General features: G+C 38.7%; 1 protein-coding gene across 1 annotated transcript; it reads right to left on the bottom strand.

Moving 5' to 3' along the window:
- Positions 1 to 753: 753 nt before the first annotated feature.
- CUNH5orf47 (chromosome unknown C5orf47 homolog) lies at positions 754 to 12426 on the bottom strand. Its single transcript, XM_032403741.1, has 4 exons — positions 12074 to 12426; positions 3927 to 4012; positions 2442 to 2541; positions 754 to 773 (listed from the first exon to the last, which is right to left on the bottom strand). Exons 1-4 carry the CDS (start codon positions 12354 to 12356, stop codon positions 754 to 756), a joined length of 489 nt encoding a protein of 162 aa, XP_032259632.1. The 5' UTR covers positions 12357 to 12426.
- Positions 12427 to 17221: the final 4795 nt, after the last annotated feature.

The following is a 17221-nucleotide window of genomic DNA, read 5'->3' as shown; positions in this document are numbered from 1 at the left end:
CTATAAAAATGGGTATGTTGGGGCGCCTGGGTGGCTCAGTCGGTTAAGCATCAGCCTTCAGCTCAGGTCATGACCCGGGGTCCTGGGATCAAGCCCCACTTCAGGCTCTCTGCTCAGCGGGGAGCCTGCTTCTCCCTCTCCCTCTGCCTGCCGCTCCCCCTGCCTGTGCTCTCTCTCTCTCTCTCTTTCTTTCTGTCAAATAAATAAATAAAAAATTTTTTTAAATGGGTATGTTATCTCAGAATAAATATGTAAAGAGAGAGCAGAACCAACAATTATTCCCAGGGCAGCATTTGTTATTAAGTGGTAGCAAAAGGGACAAATAAAAAATATACAGAAAATATGGTCAGAAAGGCAGAAAGAGAACCATGTCATAACCTCTAGGACACTAAGAAAGAAGAAAAATTGAAAGTAGTAGTAAGATAATATTAAATGTGACAAGTTCAAAGAGAAAAGGGACCTAGAAGATATAAACAAAGAAACAAACAAACCCAAAAAACCATGGACCATGGAAAGAGTAATTTCAATAGCACTGTGAATATGGGGCCCAAACGATGTTTATTAAATTTCAACAAATATTTAATGAGGGCTTACTATGTGCCAAGCACTGGGTTTCAGGAAGGAAACAGGCTGGAATTAGCAATGGGCATACACTAAAGGTTGGAGAAGGTAAGATGTAAAAGGGAAGGAAATAAAGCCTATATTTTATAATTATTATATAAATGGGTTCTTACCAGAAGATGATAAGAAGATTCACCTTGTGTAATTTGAGTCTAGGAACAACATAAAATATACAGAAGATTCAAGTTGGCCTCTAGCACTGGTTTTCCCATTAATAAATACATAATAAGAAATAAGAATTATAATACATTTCTAAAACATTATTATTAGTTTTGTAATCTCGTTTAAAATTGTAATGCAAAATAATAAATTACAAGGTACTTGTTTATAACAGGCTATTTCTGGAAAACACAGAATATTATTTTAAGTTGCCAAATAAGCCTTACAAGATTACTTGACGGTTAGTAATAAACGTCACAAGAGAATTGACAAGTTCAAGGTTATGGTCAGAGCAAAATTAGATGTAATCTGTTTATTAAAGTAACTGGATCTGGATTAACACCTAGAACAATGTCCAGGGTTTGTGTGCATTGCTCTGCCTATTCAAACATCCTTTTTACCTAAAAAACCACGGACTTCTTTTTTTCTCCTAATCCCCACTTCTGCCTTATTCTCCTTCTTAATTGAATAAAGAGTATCGCTATTCTGAACATTGGTTTATATGTCATTATTGCAAACAATTTATGCTATTATTAATGCAATATTACACAAACAGTAATGAGCTTCCAGTGTAACACTGCTTACAAAATGGCATTCTATTCTAATTATCATCTTATGAAAATATTATGGGGCGCCTGGGTAGCTCAGTCATTAAGCATCTGCCTTCGGCTCAGGTCATGGTCCCAGGGTCCTGGGATCGAGCCCCGCATCGGGCTCCCTGCTCAGCGGGAAGCCTGCTTCTCCCTCTCCCGCCCCCCCCCCCCCGCTTATGTTCCCTCTCTCGCTGTGTCTCTCTCTGTCAAATAAATAAATAAATTATTTAAAAAAAAAAAAAGAAAAAATATTCTTCACAAAACTCAATTCTGCAGATTTACTGACTGTCAAAATAGAAGCTGTCATCAAGTGACTGTACTAAGAACCTACAGAAGTGTTCAGCGTGGTAACATGAGTATTAGGACAAGTATGTGAAGGAAAGGGAATAACTATTATGATCTACCAATTCATGTGGCATTATTAGTTACATAAATTTTATCCAACTTAATTGTTTGAGAATCCAGAACTTCCTATTACTTTAATAAGTATACTAGATTACATCTAATTTTGCTCTGCCCACAATATCAATTCAATATTGATGCAGCTTTAGAACATGGTTTAATTTATGAGTTGTTTTCCAGGAATGAATTAATGACATCAAGGCCATAATTCAAGGGCAGTTTTGTTAAATACATTAAATTAGACTGCAGCATCCATGGAAGGAAGTGACTATATGAAGTGACACAGAATGTATCATTTTATATTGCAGTTAAAATGTTTTTCTTCATCAATATGGATGAGTTTTGTAATCTGTATTACAAAGCTGGCATTAAAATTCAGATTTAACAGACAAGTGTGTTCCTTTTGCTCAGTAAATTTAGTCAACATTTACCTTCTATGCTCCTCCACTCACACCTACACCTGTGGTCTAGTCTATAACTCAGTGCTTTAAAATGTTTTGTACTTTTAATTATGATGAACAGTGATAAAATGGTGGCTGCATTTCTATAGTTCTGTACATTGAATGTGACAATTAGGAAAAGTACTGGACTAGTGTGACCCAAGGGTGACTAAACGGTTAGGGAAGCCAGTCTTCTTTAATACAAGCAAAAATTGTGTTAACTTACTTTCACAAGATAGTTGTTGGTATTTTAGCCTGAATCTATATTTTTCATTTTCTTCAAGCATTCTAGAAATGACTTTGTACACTCTATTCCATACTGAAACCTTAAAAATATAAGCACAGTTAAGGAACACTGAGCAGAGAAGCAGGAATACATTTTGACAGAGGCAACTGGCAGTGACTCAACCATGCTGCATGTCAACTGATACCACTATAAAACAATAATAGCACTTAGAGACCTGAAATTTGTTTTCCCATAATCAGTGATCTCTTCTGCTAACTTCCTAACATTTCCTCTCTGTAGTATTTACGTTAACTCTCCTGGATGAAGGCAATGTCTATAAAGTCCTACCTAAGTTATTCCAATACATTCAATTTTGTTTTCAACAGTTATAAAAATAGTGAATTTCTAGAGATTTTTTAATGTATTTTATTCTAGTTAAGAATTAAACATTTCTCCTAGGACATACCAAAGCAAAAATTACCAGACAGCATGAATATACTAGAATAGAAAGAATGAGAACTATGGAAGCAAAGAGATCTAGGCTCGGATTCTGGCTTTGCCACTTAACAGTTGCTTGACGTTGGGCAAGTGTTTTACATCTCATCTAGTAATAACTTCATATATTGGATTATTAGAATTAATGAAAAATATATGTAAATATATGAAATATATGTAAAGCACATACCCCAGTAAGTGACATATAGTAGTTATAAGTAAACATTGGCTATTGCTCTCTTCTCCTCACCCAAGGGGAATTGGTTCTTGGAAGAAATAGTTCTTAGTATAGTGGGAAGATTAGATGCACACTCAAAATACATTTAGGATGAATCACCTTGAATGCTATGTTATACTATGCATGGGTTGTAACTCATACAAACTCAAAGCTTAGAAACAATACAATTTTATGTGTCATTATCAACTAACAGTTTCTTTAAACCAAAGTGTAAAATATATGGTGGAAAACAAAGATTTGTAGAGCTAGTGATCTTGAATATGTTTAAAACACGCAAGTGACCGTGACATTTGGACAACTAGAGGTGAAAATGGTTCAGCAGTAAAGGTTCCTCCTTGTTAGCTTTCCTTCTACAAACTAAATGTATATCCCTTCTCCTTAAAAGAGCAATATGACACCAGTATAGATACATTATTCTTTTCTGTTAAATCCATAATTTTCTCTTTATATTACACTATCTATCAAAGTTTGCTATATTCTATGAAACATATATTTTCATGCTTTGAAAAATCTCCCATTACATTTTGATTAAAATGTGTTTATATCTTCAAACACTGGATGGACTGTTCTCTACAGTTAATAAATATTTCCAAACCCAGTTCCATTTCTGCTAAATTAATTCTATTTTCTCATTTCAGTAAATTGAACTTTCAAAAGATGGAACTATTTTTACTGTTGCGTATCTTCACACATTCGTATTTAGAGAGGTTAATCTAAAATTCAAATATTGCTCATTCTCCTTTATAATATACCTTTTTCTTTTTCTTCATTATTTTGGAAGCTTCATTCAAAGGGATGGGGAAATCAAACTTTTTAGCTAAATTCTTCTGGGTTAAACCTAATTTTAAAAAAAGAGAGAGTGAAAAGGTAAAAGATCAAGGCCAGCACATATTTTAAATGATTCACTATCCTGATAATAGACACAATAATAAATGTCTCTTGAGTTGTCTTTGAGGATTTTTACACTTGTTGGTATATTTCTGTTCACTAGATAATACCAGTTTACCAATTAGCTAATACTATGCTGGGGGAGAAAACCAAGAAACTACCTTGGAAATGCCTAGGAAATCTCCTTTCTTTACTGATTTGAAAGGTGAGTCCCCAAAGTCAGCAACACCAAACAAATACCAGAAGCCACATCTTGACCCAATGCATCTCTATAGTCTCCTTTCTTCTCCATTCAACTCCAGACACACATTATGATTTCAACTCTCCCAAATACCTGTGGTTCCTCAAATGCCTTGTTCTTATCCTTCCCAGCCTTTGCACATGCTGTTCTATATGGCTAAAACACTCTGTGTACATGCATGTGTGTACACACACACAAACACACACCTGCCAGGCAAATTTTTACTTGCTCTTCAAGACTCAGCTCACCCCATCACCTCCCCTCTACAGTCCCCTGCACAGCACTAGCTCCAGGAACACTGAGGTCACATCACTTAGCACACTTTTATATCACATATTTATAATGTGTTTCCTCCACTAGGCTGTGACCTCCCTGAAGGCAATAACTATGTGTGTCTTAGTTATCTTTCTACCCACACTACGAGACATATAGTAGGTACTAATAAAGCTTTGTCAGAGTGAGTAAGCCTCCTCCCTCTACTCACCAAATCATGCTGCCTTCCCAAATATTAACTGTTAGAAGAAAACCCAAGGGCTTGTGTGTCCAAGGGCAAAATTAGAAACACTGAGCACGTGTTCCCTAAAAGCCTTTATATTCATCTGTAATCCGCCCACCCGAACACTTACCCACCTTATCCCTGCCCTACCACTACCACTACCACTCTATACCTGGCTTTCTTCCCCTCATTCAATATTTAGCTTTCCAGGAACCTTCTCTGATTTCACAAAGCACCCTATGCTCAGTTATCATGAGATTTATCATGTTGTTTACTTGGGGAGTGTGTTTTATTCTTTAATAGAGATCCAGTATCTAATACCATACACATTAGATAAGCAGTAAGTATTCCATTTGCTAGTGAATTAGAGTATGTTCTAAAATGGCATTTCCCAATTTGTGAGAAGCATACCACTGATTCTGGGTGGGGCACAGACCTAGCACTAAAGAACCTTAAATCACACAGTGAGAAACTCATTCTCTTTCCCATTATTTTTCAATCTGATGACATCACGGAGAAAGTATAAGTTTGAAACTAGTATGTTATTAAGACTTCTCTGAGATTTGCTTCTCTCTCTTTATGACTACAGACAACCTTCGTTAGACAAGCTATTTGGCTAGAATTTAATAATATTGCTTTGCCTTTATTAGATCATTTTTAATTAATTTCTATTTGTGGCAAATGGTACAGGTTTGCCACTGAGATAATGATGTAAAGTGTCCTAAAAAGAAATTTAGTTGAGAGGAAAAAAATGCACATATTTAAATAAATATATTAAGTAAATGATAGTACAGATGATATGCAGATACAGTGTAGGAAAATAACTCAAGTCTAAGAATCTCTGTTCTTCACATACCCATATGTACCTTTCCCTCTAAATGCCTACGCCTTTGGAATACTATACTTGCATCATTCTCAAATGTTTTCCATTTGTAAGTCTTACCTAACCTAGGCATTACTCCTTGAGGTCAGGATAGGAGCTATCATGTCTACCTATAATTATTGGGGATCTAAAATATGTCAAGGAGTATAGAGGATGCGAGAAAGAAAAAGACAAAATCATTTCTTCTATTTGTTTTGCGTACTTCACTAAGGGTAGCTCCAGTGTATACCAGAGACTTTGTCCCAACTTAATGTTTTCAATCTTTCTCTAGCCTTCTTTCTACACACTGTTTCTACACACTCAAAATATACTCCTAGTTCTTCCCTAATCACTCTCCAACACAGATCCATACCCAAGGCTATGCTCACACAATTTTTCCCACCTGTAATTCCCTCCTAGCTCAGCAACATGTGCGACTCTCATGGAGTTCCACCACCATGAAGCCTTCCCTGATTCCCTCATTCCCAAATTATTCACCACTTCCAAAGCATTTATTTGTACTTCCACAAAAGCACTTGTCATCCTCTGTTGTATATAAATTACGAATATATCTCCCAAGTTCTGTGAGAATTGATTTACTAGTCTTGCTTGAAATGTTAGAAGAGTTTCCTGATTTGCCTGCCCCTGGATTTCTAAACTCCACTACATTTTACAGAAACAGCTTACAAAGTATATCTTCCAGAAGTGTACCTGTCTCTGATTGTTTCATTCCACCATTCAAAAATCTTCAGTGACTATGAAATGACTGTCTCCAAGGCATTCTGCAATATTGTCCAAAACTTACTTTTCATTCATTCAACAAATATTTAGTCAGGCCCACTATATACTACTCACTGGGATAATCCCCCCTTTCCTCCAAGCCATCTCTGTTCATTTATTCTATATCAAACACTGTGCTGGACACTCTGCATGCATTCCGTACTTCTCTCAGTCTTTGTAGTAACTTGTTGTGGAAAGAGCTCTTATCCCCATTTTACATATAAGGAAACGGAGAATCAGAGTAGTTAACTTGGCCAATATTATACTACTAATAAATGACAGAGCCAAGATTATGTCTTTCTGACTTCAAAGCCAATGCTCTTGATAATCTCTACCTTCCACTAGCAATTTCTCTATTCATGTCCCTCGATTTCCTCCCTTTATGCCTCTCCTTTCCCTAAACTATCAAAGCCTTTCTCAGGTGTCTTTCTTAGAGCATTCAAGTCAACTAGCTTGTATTCATATTATTCATTTAGAAGTTCCTTGACAGCAGAATATTCTGATTCTTCTATGTCAGTAGCACCTAATCTAGTGCCCACAGTGTGGAAGACGTTCAATGCTGTTAAATGGATAAATAATTTACCTACTTCCCCATAGAGTGGCAAGCATAAGTATTTAATAAACTTCCCTGTAATATTAATATTAAATAACACCCCAAGCTGAGTAAAACTTAAGTACTTTCTGGCTTGGTTTAAATATAAATATATAACTCTATTCCTGGTCTCACAAGCACAGCAAGGGGGCTCTGAAGTTAATGGCTCCATCATCTGCCCAGCTGCCTAGCACAGAAACTTCAGATTTGGCATCAAACCTTCCTTCTCCATCTTTTATTCAGTCATTGATCCTCTGCTTTCTGTATTGCTGCTATGTTAGGTCAGACCTTTTATCTTTGCACTGGACTACTATGACTGCCCTCTAACAGGACTCTGGCCTCCAGTCTCTCCCAGCCCAGCTCCGCCCTAGTTCTCCTTCCTCCAGATCTGACCATGTCATCCCTACCACAAAGGAGCAGCAAAAATCCCAAAATTTCAAAACCAAACTTCAGGGCAAATTGCATTATTGTCTTTTCCCACCCCAGCAGAGAAGTCAACCAGAGGAAAGCCATCCTAGGTCTGCACGGCGCTAAGTTACAACAGCATAACACTGGTTTCATAATCTCGGCTACCTAGTTACTCCTAACCCACATAGGTGGGGATCTCTAGCACAAATTCATGCATCCCTTCCATTCTGTCCCCCTCCCCTCTGGGAGCTTCTTCATCCACTTTCAGTGTTCTTCACTTTTAATCCACTATCTTGCTGATGGACTATTATTTGTCCTTTGATTTGTGGCACTAAAGCAATACAGGCTCTCGTTCGAATCCACTATATTTTTTCCTGGCATCTCGCCTAAGCTGTAGAGCTCCTCACCACCACAACCACTACCACCATCACCATACTCTCTTCTCTTCCTAGAATAAACCTTTTATCCTGTTTCAACTATTCAAAGAAGCTGGAAACCCAGGGCTAAAGTGTCTTCTACTACCCCTGGATTTTTTGATCCCTGGCAGAGGAGCCAGAAAAAAACAAAACAAAACAAAAACGTGAGCGCCTTTTAACAATGAGGCCATTAGAGGGGCTTGGAGTCCAAAATCATGACCCTGCTTAGGTACCTCTGAAGGCTTCCCGCCACAGCTCATTCTCAGCAGTCAATCAAGTCACACAGAGTACAATTTCATATATCTAAATTATCAAAGTAAATTTAGTCTGGAAGGATACCAAACAAAATATTTATATATTCCTCAACTTGGGCTTCAGTCTTGCCTGCCTCCAATTCAATCTCCCTTATATAGCATGGCCTAAGTAAATCTAACCCTATCACTTCTCTATCTTTTTTAAATTTATTTATTTGAAAGAGAGAGAGAGGAGGAGAAGCAGAGGGAGAGGGACATGCAGACTCTGTGCGGAACACGGAGCCCGATGTGGGGCTCTATCCCACAACCCTGAGATCATGGCCTGAGCTGAAACCAAGAACTTTGAACTTTGAACTTCTCTTGTTCAAAAACCTTCAGTTTTGGACTTTCTGAGTCACTGAAGACAATGGGGAATGTAGAGTAGTTGACTTCCCAAAATTTCATGCCAAACACTTTCACATTTTGAAAATTCTACATAAAACCACACCTTCAGCATTACTTGAAAACAGAGAACACTGAAACTGCAAAATAACTGTTTAAGTAAAATAAGAAAAATCATTCAGTCACAGAAATATCGGGGCTCTGATCCCATATGCTCCAGCCCCACCCCAAGCAGGGCTTTGTGGCCAGCAGGGAAGAGAAGAAAAAAAGTGCCTGCAGGAGAGCTGGAGCAACCAATAGAAAGATTAAATCCACCCTAAATCTGAAAATAGTAAAACAAAACCCTACAGATTAGAGCAAAAACTACAGAAAAGGGATTTCAATGGGCAATTTAAAGGGCCAGACACCACATAAAGTACCAAATATGTCATTTAATGGAACTGACTCAGTTTAAAGGGGCAAGCATGATTTAAAGGGACAGTTTTCCAATTGCATGGCTTCCAGGGGAGAAAAAGAACAAAATTGAAGGATCACAAATTAGGTCACAAAGAAAACATCAGTGGCATCCATAAAAGTGCAGACCTTACAAACATTCAGATTATAATGCAATAAAACAGGGACGCCTTTGGCTCAGGTCATGACCTCAGGGTCCTGGGATCGAGTCCCACATTGGGCTCCTTGCTCAGCGGGAGCCTGCTTCTCCCTCTGTCTGCTGCTCCCCCTGCTTGCTCTCTCTCTCTCTGACAAATAAGTAAATAAAATCTTAAAAAAAAATAATGCAATAAAACAGTTTACTAACAAAAACAAAAACAGAAAATTCCTGGAAATTAAAAAAACAAAACAAAACTTGAATCTATTAAGCAACTCTAGAGTGAGAAGGGTAATACAAAGTGAAATTACAGAATTTAAAAATATAGTGACAATGGAAACACTACATATTAGAATCTATGGTTAGAAGAAAATGCATTGCACTAAACACTTATCAATAAAAAGGAAGAATAAAAATAAATGAATGAAATGTCCCGCTGAAAAAAAGTATAAAAAGAACAAAGTAAGTCAAAAGAAAGCACATGTAAGGAGATAACAAAGTTTCATCTTTATTGTTTATCTTTATTTTTTAATGTGGAAAAGACTAGAAAAACAAGATGTCTCATTAATAAATTGAAATCTTTTTTTTTTTAAATTAAAACAAAACACTGGCTAACTTGATCAAGAAAAAGGGGGAATACACATACATACAGAAAAAAATGACAACTGGGAAATAACCACTGAAACACAAGACATTTTTTTTTTAATTATAAGATACTACTTTGCAGAATTCTATGCAAATAGATTTAGAAATGCAGATGAAATAGAGAATTCCCTAGGGAAATATAGATTACCAAAATTGACCCATCAGAATTAGAAAGCTTAAAAAGAGCAATTTCATAGAAGATATAGAAAAAGTTGTTAAGAAATTATTCCACAAAAAGCACTAAACCCAGATGATTTCACAGAAGAATTCTACCAGGTAGTCCCACTGTTCTATAAATTTTTCCAGAGCACTGAAAAAGAAGGAAAAGTTTGTAATTCCTTGTTTGAAGTAAGTATAACTCTAATACCTAAACCAGATGAAGAAGTACAAAGAAAGAAAAACTACAGATCACTCTCTCATGAATACCAATGTAAAATTCTAAAGAAATTACTAGCAGAGTCTGAGCTACTTTAAGAAAATAACACATCATAACCAAGTAGGATTTATTGCAGGAATGCAAGGTTGGTTCAGTATTAGAAAATCCATTTATATTATATACCATACTAATAAATCTAACAGAAAAATGTGTTTATCTCCATAGGCCTGAGAAAGCCTTTGACAAAATTCAAGACTCATTTACGATTAAAAAAAATGAAGAAAATAAAAATTGAGGAATACATTTTAATATTTTTAATATATATGCCTTTGTCCTAAAGCCAGCACCTTATTTAATGAGGAACACTAGAGGCATTTCCCCTACGGTCAGGAATAAGGCAAGGATGCCCACAATCTCCACTACTATTGAACATTGTACTCGAGGTATTAGTAATGCATGTAGTAAGACAAAACAAATCTACTGCAGGCATAGGAATGGGTAAAAAAAAAAAAAGAAATGAAATTATCTCTATTTACAAATAACATCACAGTATACCTGGACAATCATTAGTATCAATAATAAAACTTATTCTAATAATAAAAGAATGCAGTGAAGTGCTAGGATTGAAAGTTAACATTCAAAAACCAACAGGCTAAGTGAAAGAAGATAATCAAGAAATCTCACATACTGTATGAGATAATTTATATGAGATATCCAGAATAAGCAAATCTATGAAGACAGAAAGTTTAGCATTTGCTTAGAGCTGGGGTTAGGGGTAGGGGAGGGCAGTGAGAGGGAATAGTGAGTGTTAATGGGTATAGTGTACAGTACTAAAAGGTACAGGTTTTCTTTTGGGGCATTAGAAATGTTCCAAAATTGAATGCGATGATGGGTCAAACAACTCTGTGAAAAGCATTGAGTTGTACACGTTTAATAGGTGAGTTGAATGAACTGTGAATATCTCCATAAACTCTTTAAAAAGCACAGGTGGAGGGATAAGCGTTCAAAAAAGAAGAAAGACTTCTCCAGGAGATAGAAATGCTCTATATCTTAATTGTGGTGGGTGTTACCAGAGATATAACTTTATCAAACCTCCTCAAAATGTATATAAAATCAATCCTAAATACAGTTGATTTTTTTTTTTCTTTTTTAGAGATCAAGAAGTGGGGCTCCTGGGTGGCTCAGTTGGTTGAGCTTCTCAGTCTTCATTTCAGCTCAGGTCATGATCTCTGGGTCCTGAGATCAAGCCCCACCTCAGGCTCCACGCTGAGCACAGAGTCTGCTTCTCCCTCTCCTTCAACTTCTCCCCCTGTTTGTTCTCTCTCTCTCTCTCTCTCAAATAAAGATCAAGAAACTTCCTATATATTAACAATAAATAGAGGGGATTATGGAGGAGGAAACCCCATTTACAACAGAAAATCAAACACCTAGGAATCAATTTAGCAAAGACACACACAAAACCTATAGGAAATTTTCAAATCTAGAACATTCCCAAGAGACACAAAAGCAGACTGAAATGGAAAGACATCCTATTTTTAGAGAGGAAGTGCCTCAACCTGGTAAAGACGTCAGTTCTCCTTAAGCTAATATAAAAATTCAGTGACTCCTAGGAATACCAACAAGCACGCCTTGGCCCCCCTCATTGCGGGGGACGCAAGCGGCTCCATCCAGTGACCACTCCTGTCAGTCTGACTGACCACATGACCGGCACGTGCCCTTCGGCCCCCTATCCGGGACTCGTGTGAAGCCAGGGGCCCGCGGGGCTCATCATTCGGCCCCGCGCAGGCGGCTGGACTGACAGGAGGCCGAGCCTGGCCGCCCACGGCCCGAGGGGCCCCCAGGCCGCGGGCCGCGCGGGGTTACCGCAGCTGGGCGGGAAGGCTGACAGGACGCCGACTGGAGGCCGAGGGCTGAGGCGCCCACCGCCCCGAGACCGAGGCTCCCGCCCGCCCACCGCCCCCTAGGCACCACCTGCTCGCGCCGCAGGCCGGGGACCGCTCCGCGCGCTCGACGCCCGCGCCGGTGGGGAGGCCGCGGAGGCCCGGGACCGAGGGCCGGGGGCCAGCTCCACGCGGGCCGGGGCCGCCGCCCGCGGCTCCTCGGGGCTGCAGTCGGCCCCGCGCCCGGTGCTCCCGAGGCCCTGAGCCCGGCGTCCGCCGAGCTCCAAGATGCCGCCGCACCGGTGCGAGCCGAAGCGTGTCACGTAGACGAAGCGTGCCAGGTCCCGCTCCTGCTCCCGGCCGGCCGCCGCCATCGCCGCCCCGGTCGCGGAACCGCCGCCAAGTTTCCTCAGCGACCCGCGGAGCGCACGGCCGGCGCCCGGGTACGCGGGCGGACTGCGAGGACCGGGCGGCGGGGGCGGGGCCACTGTGCACGTGCGGGGTAGAGGGGCGCGCGCTGCCGCGGGACCGCGGGGCGGGGCATGCGCGGGTGGGGGGCGGGAGGCAGGCGGGAGGCCGGGTGGTCAGGGGGGAGACAGCGCCTGGGGCGGACCGCCCTGCAGTGAGGCGGGGAGCGGGAAGGGTTTGGTTGGGGCGATGGTGGACCACGCAGCTGGAAAGTGGTGTTAAAGTTTGGGGACCGGATCATTGTGGGTAGGGAGCAGACTATGGGGGCACAGCCCTCTGAAGAAATGAGCTGAGCTAAAATGAGGGTAGGGGGAAAGGGAGTAGGCCACTGGGGCACCCTCCCCGCGGCTGGGTGTGGGGAAGGTTTCCGAGTGAGGAGCTGACCCTGGACTTGACCACTCTGGAGCGTAGGTCAATGAAGTTGGGGGCCTGGGGGAGGGGAGAGGAGACCCCACCCTTTGCTGCCAGAGCGTTCCAGCGGGACCGTGGCCTGGTATATGTTGCGCTGGGCCATGGGCCTAAGGCCAGCGTCTTACTCACACCGACTTGAGGCCCATCGTGGTTCCGCTGCTGCCCAGCTGGATTATTTGGGCAAGCTACTTTTCTTCTTTAAGCTTCCAGTTTCCTCAGAAGTAAATTCGGGATGACTGGGTTGTTAAATCAAAATAAAGCATATTAGGCATCTGGCACATAGAGTTCCCTTAGACTTAACCTTCATGTCACGTTTATTGTACATACCCTATGAAGTGCATGTGGCAGTATCTTTACATTTATACTTTACAGATGGTTTTCCCATAGACCATCCTTTTAAATCCATGCAGCAATTTACAGCAGAGGAACTGAGGCTCCAGAACGAGTGACTTCCCCAAAGTAACAGGCGGTTTTGATAGAGACATATTTTCTTAAAATGAATCTTTTTAATTGAATTATAAATATGTGCAGAAAAGTACACCGATCATCAGTATACAGATGGATGAATTTTAACACACTAAATATATCCATGTAATATCCACCCAGGTTAAGAAATGGTGCACTGCAGAAGCACCTCATGTCCTCGCCCAGGCCCAATGCCTTTGCTTTCTTTCAGATTCAAACAGATTCAAACAGCATCAGTGAGGTTTGCCCTTTCTGTTTGACTTCCTTCACTCAAGCTATGTTTGTGAGATACAAGTTATTATATGAGTTTGTACATCATTTGACTATAACTCCATTTATTCCTCTATTCCACTGTTGATGGACATTTGGTTGTCTCCAGTTTGGGGTCATTGTGAATAGTGCTGCTAGGAACATTAATATATATCTTTTGTGGAACATATATTAAAAAGTATATATTTTAGTGTGGAATTGCTGAGGGCATTCATAGGTTCAACTTTAGTAGCTCCTGACAAACAGGTACCTGGAGTGCTCGTACAAATTTTCACTTCCACCAGCAAAGCATGAGAATTCCAGTTGCTCCAAATGTTCAACATCACTTGGCATTGTCAGTGTTTTTCATTTTAGGCATTGTGATGGATATGTGTATTAGGGCTTTCCAGAGAATCAGAGCCAATAAAGATGTGGATGTGTGTGGGGGGGGGGGTGCGGTGTAAAGAGAGAGAGAGGTTTTAAGGAATTGGCTTACATAAATATGGAGGCTGCCAAGTCCAAAATCTTCAGGATAGGCCAGCAGGCTGGAGACCCAGGGAAGAGATGATGCTGCAGTTCAAGTCTGAAGACCATCTGCTGGCAGAACTTCCCCTTCTTCAAGAGAGGTCATTCTTTTTCTATTAAGTCCTTCAAGTGATTGATTGGATGGACGTCCAACAATACTATGGAGGGTAATCTGCTGTATTCAAAGTCTACCCATCTAAATGTTAAGATCATCAAAAAATACCTTCGCAGAAACATCTACAGTAATGTTTAACCAAACATCTGGGTACTGTGGCCAAGGCAACTTGACACATAAAATTAACCGACACAGTGTGGTATTGCTTTCTTGTAATTTGCATTTCCCTGATGACTTAGGAAGTTGGGCTCATTGGCTATTTGGATATCATCTTTTGTGTTTAAATCTCTGGTCTAGGGGCGCTTGGGTGGCTCAGTCAGTTAAGCGTCTGCCTTTGGCTCAGGTCATGGTCCTGGGGTCCTGGGATCTATCCTCACCTCGGGCTCCCTGCTCAGTGGGGAGTTTGCTTTTCCCTCTCCCTCCACTCCTCTCCCCCACTCTGCTCTCTCTCTCGCTCGCTTGCTCTCTCTCAAGTAAATAAATAAAATATTTAAAAAATTTTTTAAGAATAAATCTCTTGTCTATTTCTATATGGGGTTTTCATTCTGTTCTCAATCATTATGAGGAGTTTTTATATATTCTGTATATTAGCTATTTGTTAGCTGTATGTATTGCAAATTCTTTCCTCATCTGACTCACCTTTTATTCTATGAACTCTTAAAAGTTTTTTAATGTTAAAGTAGTCCAATATATCAATATATTTTTTTAGAATTATACTTAATGCATTTGGTTTAATAAATCTTTACATATTCCAGGATATTCTCCTCTGTTATCTTCTAGAAGCTTTATTGTTTTATCTTCACATTTAAATATTCAATCCACCTGGAATTGATTTTATGAATAGTATGATGTAGAGAGTCAAGATTAATTATTTGTTTATATGGATTTCCAGTCCACTTTGGCTAAAACCTCCAATATAAGGTGAATACAAATGATGATAGTGAATATCCTTGTCTTATTTCTGATCTCAAAGGATAGTTTTGGTGTTTTATTATTAAGTATAATATTTGCTGTAAATTTGTTTTTTTATCATGATATTTATCAGATTAAGGAAGTTCCCTTCTATCTTGAGTTTAGTTTGGTGTTAAATTTTATCCAATACTTTGGCTATAATCTATTGAGATTATTATGTAATTTTACTCCCTTATTCTGTAAATGTGATGAATTGATCGAATTCTAATGTTAAACCAACCCTCTGTCTGGGATAAGTCCTACTTTCTTGTAACATATTATCATACTATATGATTGCTATACCTTTAAATTTGATTTTTTATAATGTTTTCTTTAGACTTTTCACTTCTATGTTCATGAGAGAGAATGGCTTACAACTTCTTATGTATTTGGTAGAATTTATTGACGAAGACATCTGGGCATGGAGTTTTCTTCATGAGAAGGTCTTTAATAATTCTAGGATTATTCAGATTTTCTATTTCTTTTTGGGTCAGTTTAGTAAACTGTGTTTTTCTAGGACTTGTCCATTCCTTCTGTCATTTAAAACTCAGTAGCAAAAATTGTTCAAATATTCCTACACTATCTTCTTAATGTCTCTAGGAGCATTGGGATATCCCCCTTTTCATTCCTGATATTGATAACTTATGTACTCTTTTTATCTGATTTGTTCTCAACAGTACATTATCAATTTTATTAATCTGTTCAAAGAATCAACTTTTGACTTTGTCAATTCCCTCTATTGTTCCCTAATTCTTTTTATAACACCCTGAGATGGATATTTAAATCATTGATGTTGAGACTTTTTTTTCTAATACAGGCACGTAAAGCTATACATTTTCCTCTGAACATAGCTTTAGTTGTATGCCACAAGTTTTGTATGTCATATTTTCATTATTCAAGATATTTTAATTGTAATATTTTAGGTATGGATTGTGTGTAAGTATATTGTTTCATTTCCAAACATCTGGGAGCTTTTCAATTTTTTTGTTAATTTATTTTTAGCTTAATTCCATAGTGGTCAGTGACCATACTCTGAATGATTTCAGTCCTTCGAAATTTTCTGAGACTTGCGTTAGAATGCAGCATGTGGTCTACTTTTGGGAACTAACTGTGTGCAATTGAAAAGTATGTGTATTCTGTAGTTGTTGGGTCTAGTGTTCTATATATGCCAATTTGGTCAAATTTGTGAAGTGTCTTATCTAGGTTTCTTAATCAACGTATCCTGTTGATTTCTTTTTATCTATTTTGTACTATCAGCTAAATTAGGTCAGACTGTTCTATCAGTTACTGGCAGAGGTGTGCTGAAAACCATCCTCTATAGCTCTGGATTTTTTGTTTATTCTTTTTGTTCTATCAATATTTGCTTTAACTGTTATTAGATGCCTACACATTTAGAATTGTTATATCTTCTGGTAATTTGACCCTATTTTATTTTTATGAAGAGTTTCTCTTTATTCTCTTTATCTCTAATGATGCTTCTTGGCATATATTCTAGTGGTTAGTGTTTCATGGTCTTTTTCATTATTTTACTTTCAACCTTTCTTCATTCTTGAGTTTATAATGTCTGTTGTAAGCAGCATATAGATTATTTTGGTAATTCTACAATGTATTTTAAACATCATGAGACATTAATATTATTACTGTTTCAAACAGTCAATATTCATTTTGATTTACTGATTTTTGATATATTTACCCTCTCCATTGTGTTTTTATCCATTCATACATATCCATTTTTCTGAATGGGATTATCTTCCCTCTACCTATAGGACAACCTTTACATTTTACATTAGTGTGGTTGTACTGGTGATGAATTCACTTAGTATTTGTTTATCTGATATGTCTTTTTGTAACGATTTTTAAAGAACGTTTTTGGTGGGAATCAAATTCAAGGCTGCCAGCTATTTTCTTTCAGCACTTTGAAGAAATTCTATTGTTTTACAATTTCTATTTCTTTTGAGAAGTCAACTGTCAGTCATATTACTGCCCCTCTAAAAGTAATGCTTTTCCCTCTGTTCTTCAGATTTTATTTTTGTCTTTACTTTTCAGCAGTTTTAT

The sequence above is a fragment of the Phoca vitulina genome, unplaced genomic scaffold, assembly GCF_004348235.1.
Source record: "Phoca vitulina isolate PV1807 unplaced genomic scaffold, GSC_HSeal_1.0 scaffold6, whole genome shotgun sequence".
Taxonomy (NCBI): Eukaryota; Metazoa; Chordata; class Mammalia; order Carnivora; family Phocidae; genus Phoca; species Phoca vitulina.
This window is presented reverse-complemented; position numbering and strand designations above follow the sequence as displayed.

Excerpts from the sequence above, each read along its gene's own strand:
- CUNH5orf47 (XM_032403741.1), bottom strand. The coding sequence starts at position 12,356 with ATGGCGGCGGCCGGCCGGGAGCAGGAGCGGGACCTGGCACGCTTCGTC. Across the intron at positions 2,542-3,926 it reads TAATGAAGAAAAAGAAAAAG|GTTTCAGTATGGAATAGAGT; the intron begins GTATATTATAAA and ends TATATTTTTAAG. Across the intron at positions 774-2,441 it reads CCAACAACTATCTTGTGAAA|ACTCAAATTACACAAGGTGA; the intron begins GTAAGTTAACAC and ends TGTTGTTCCTAG.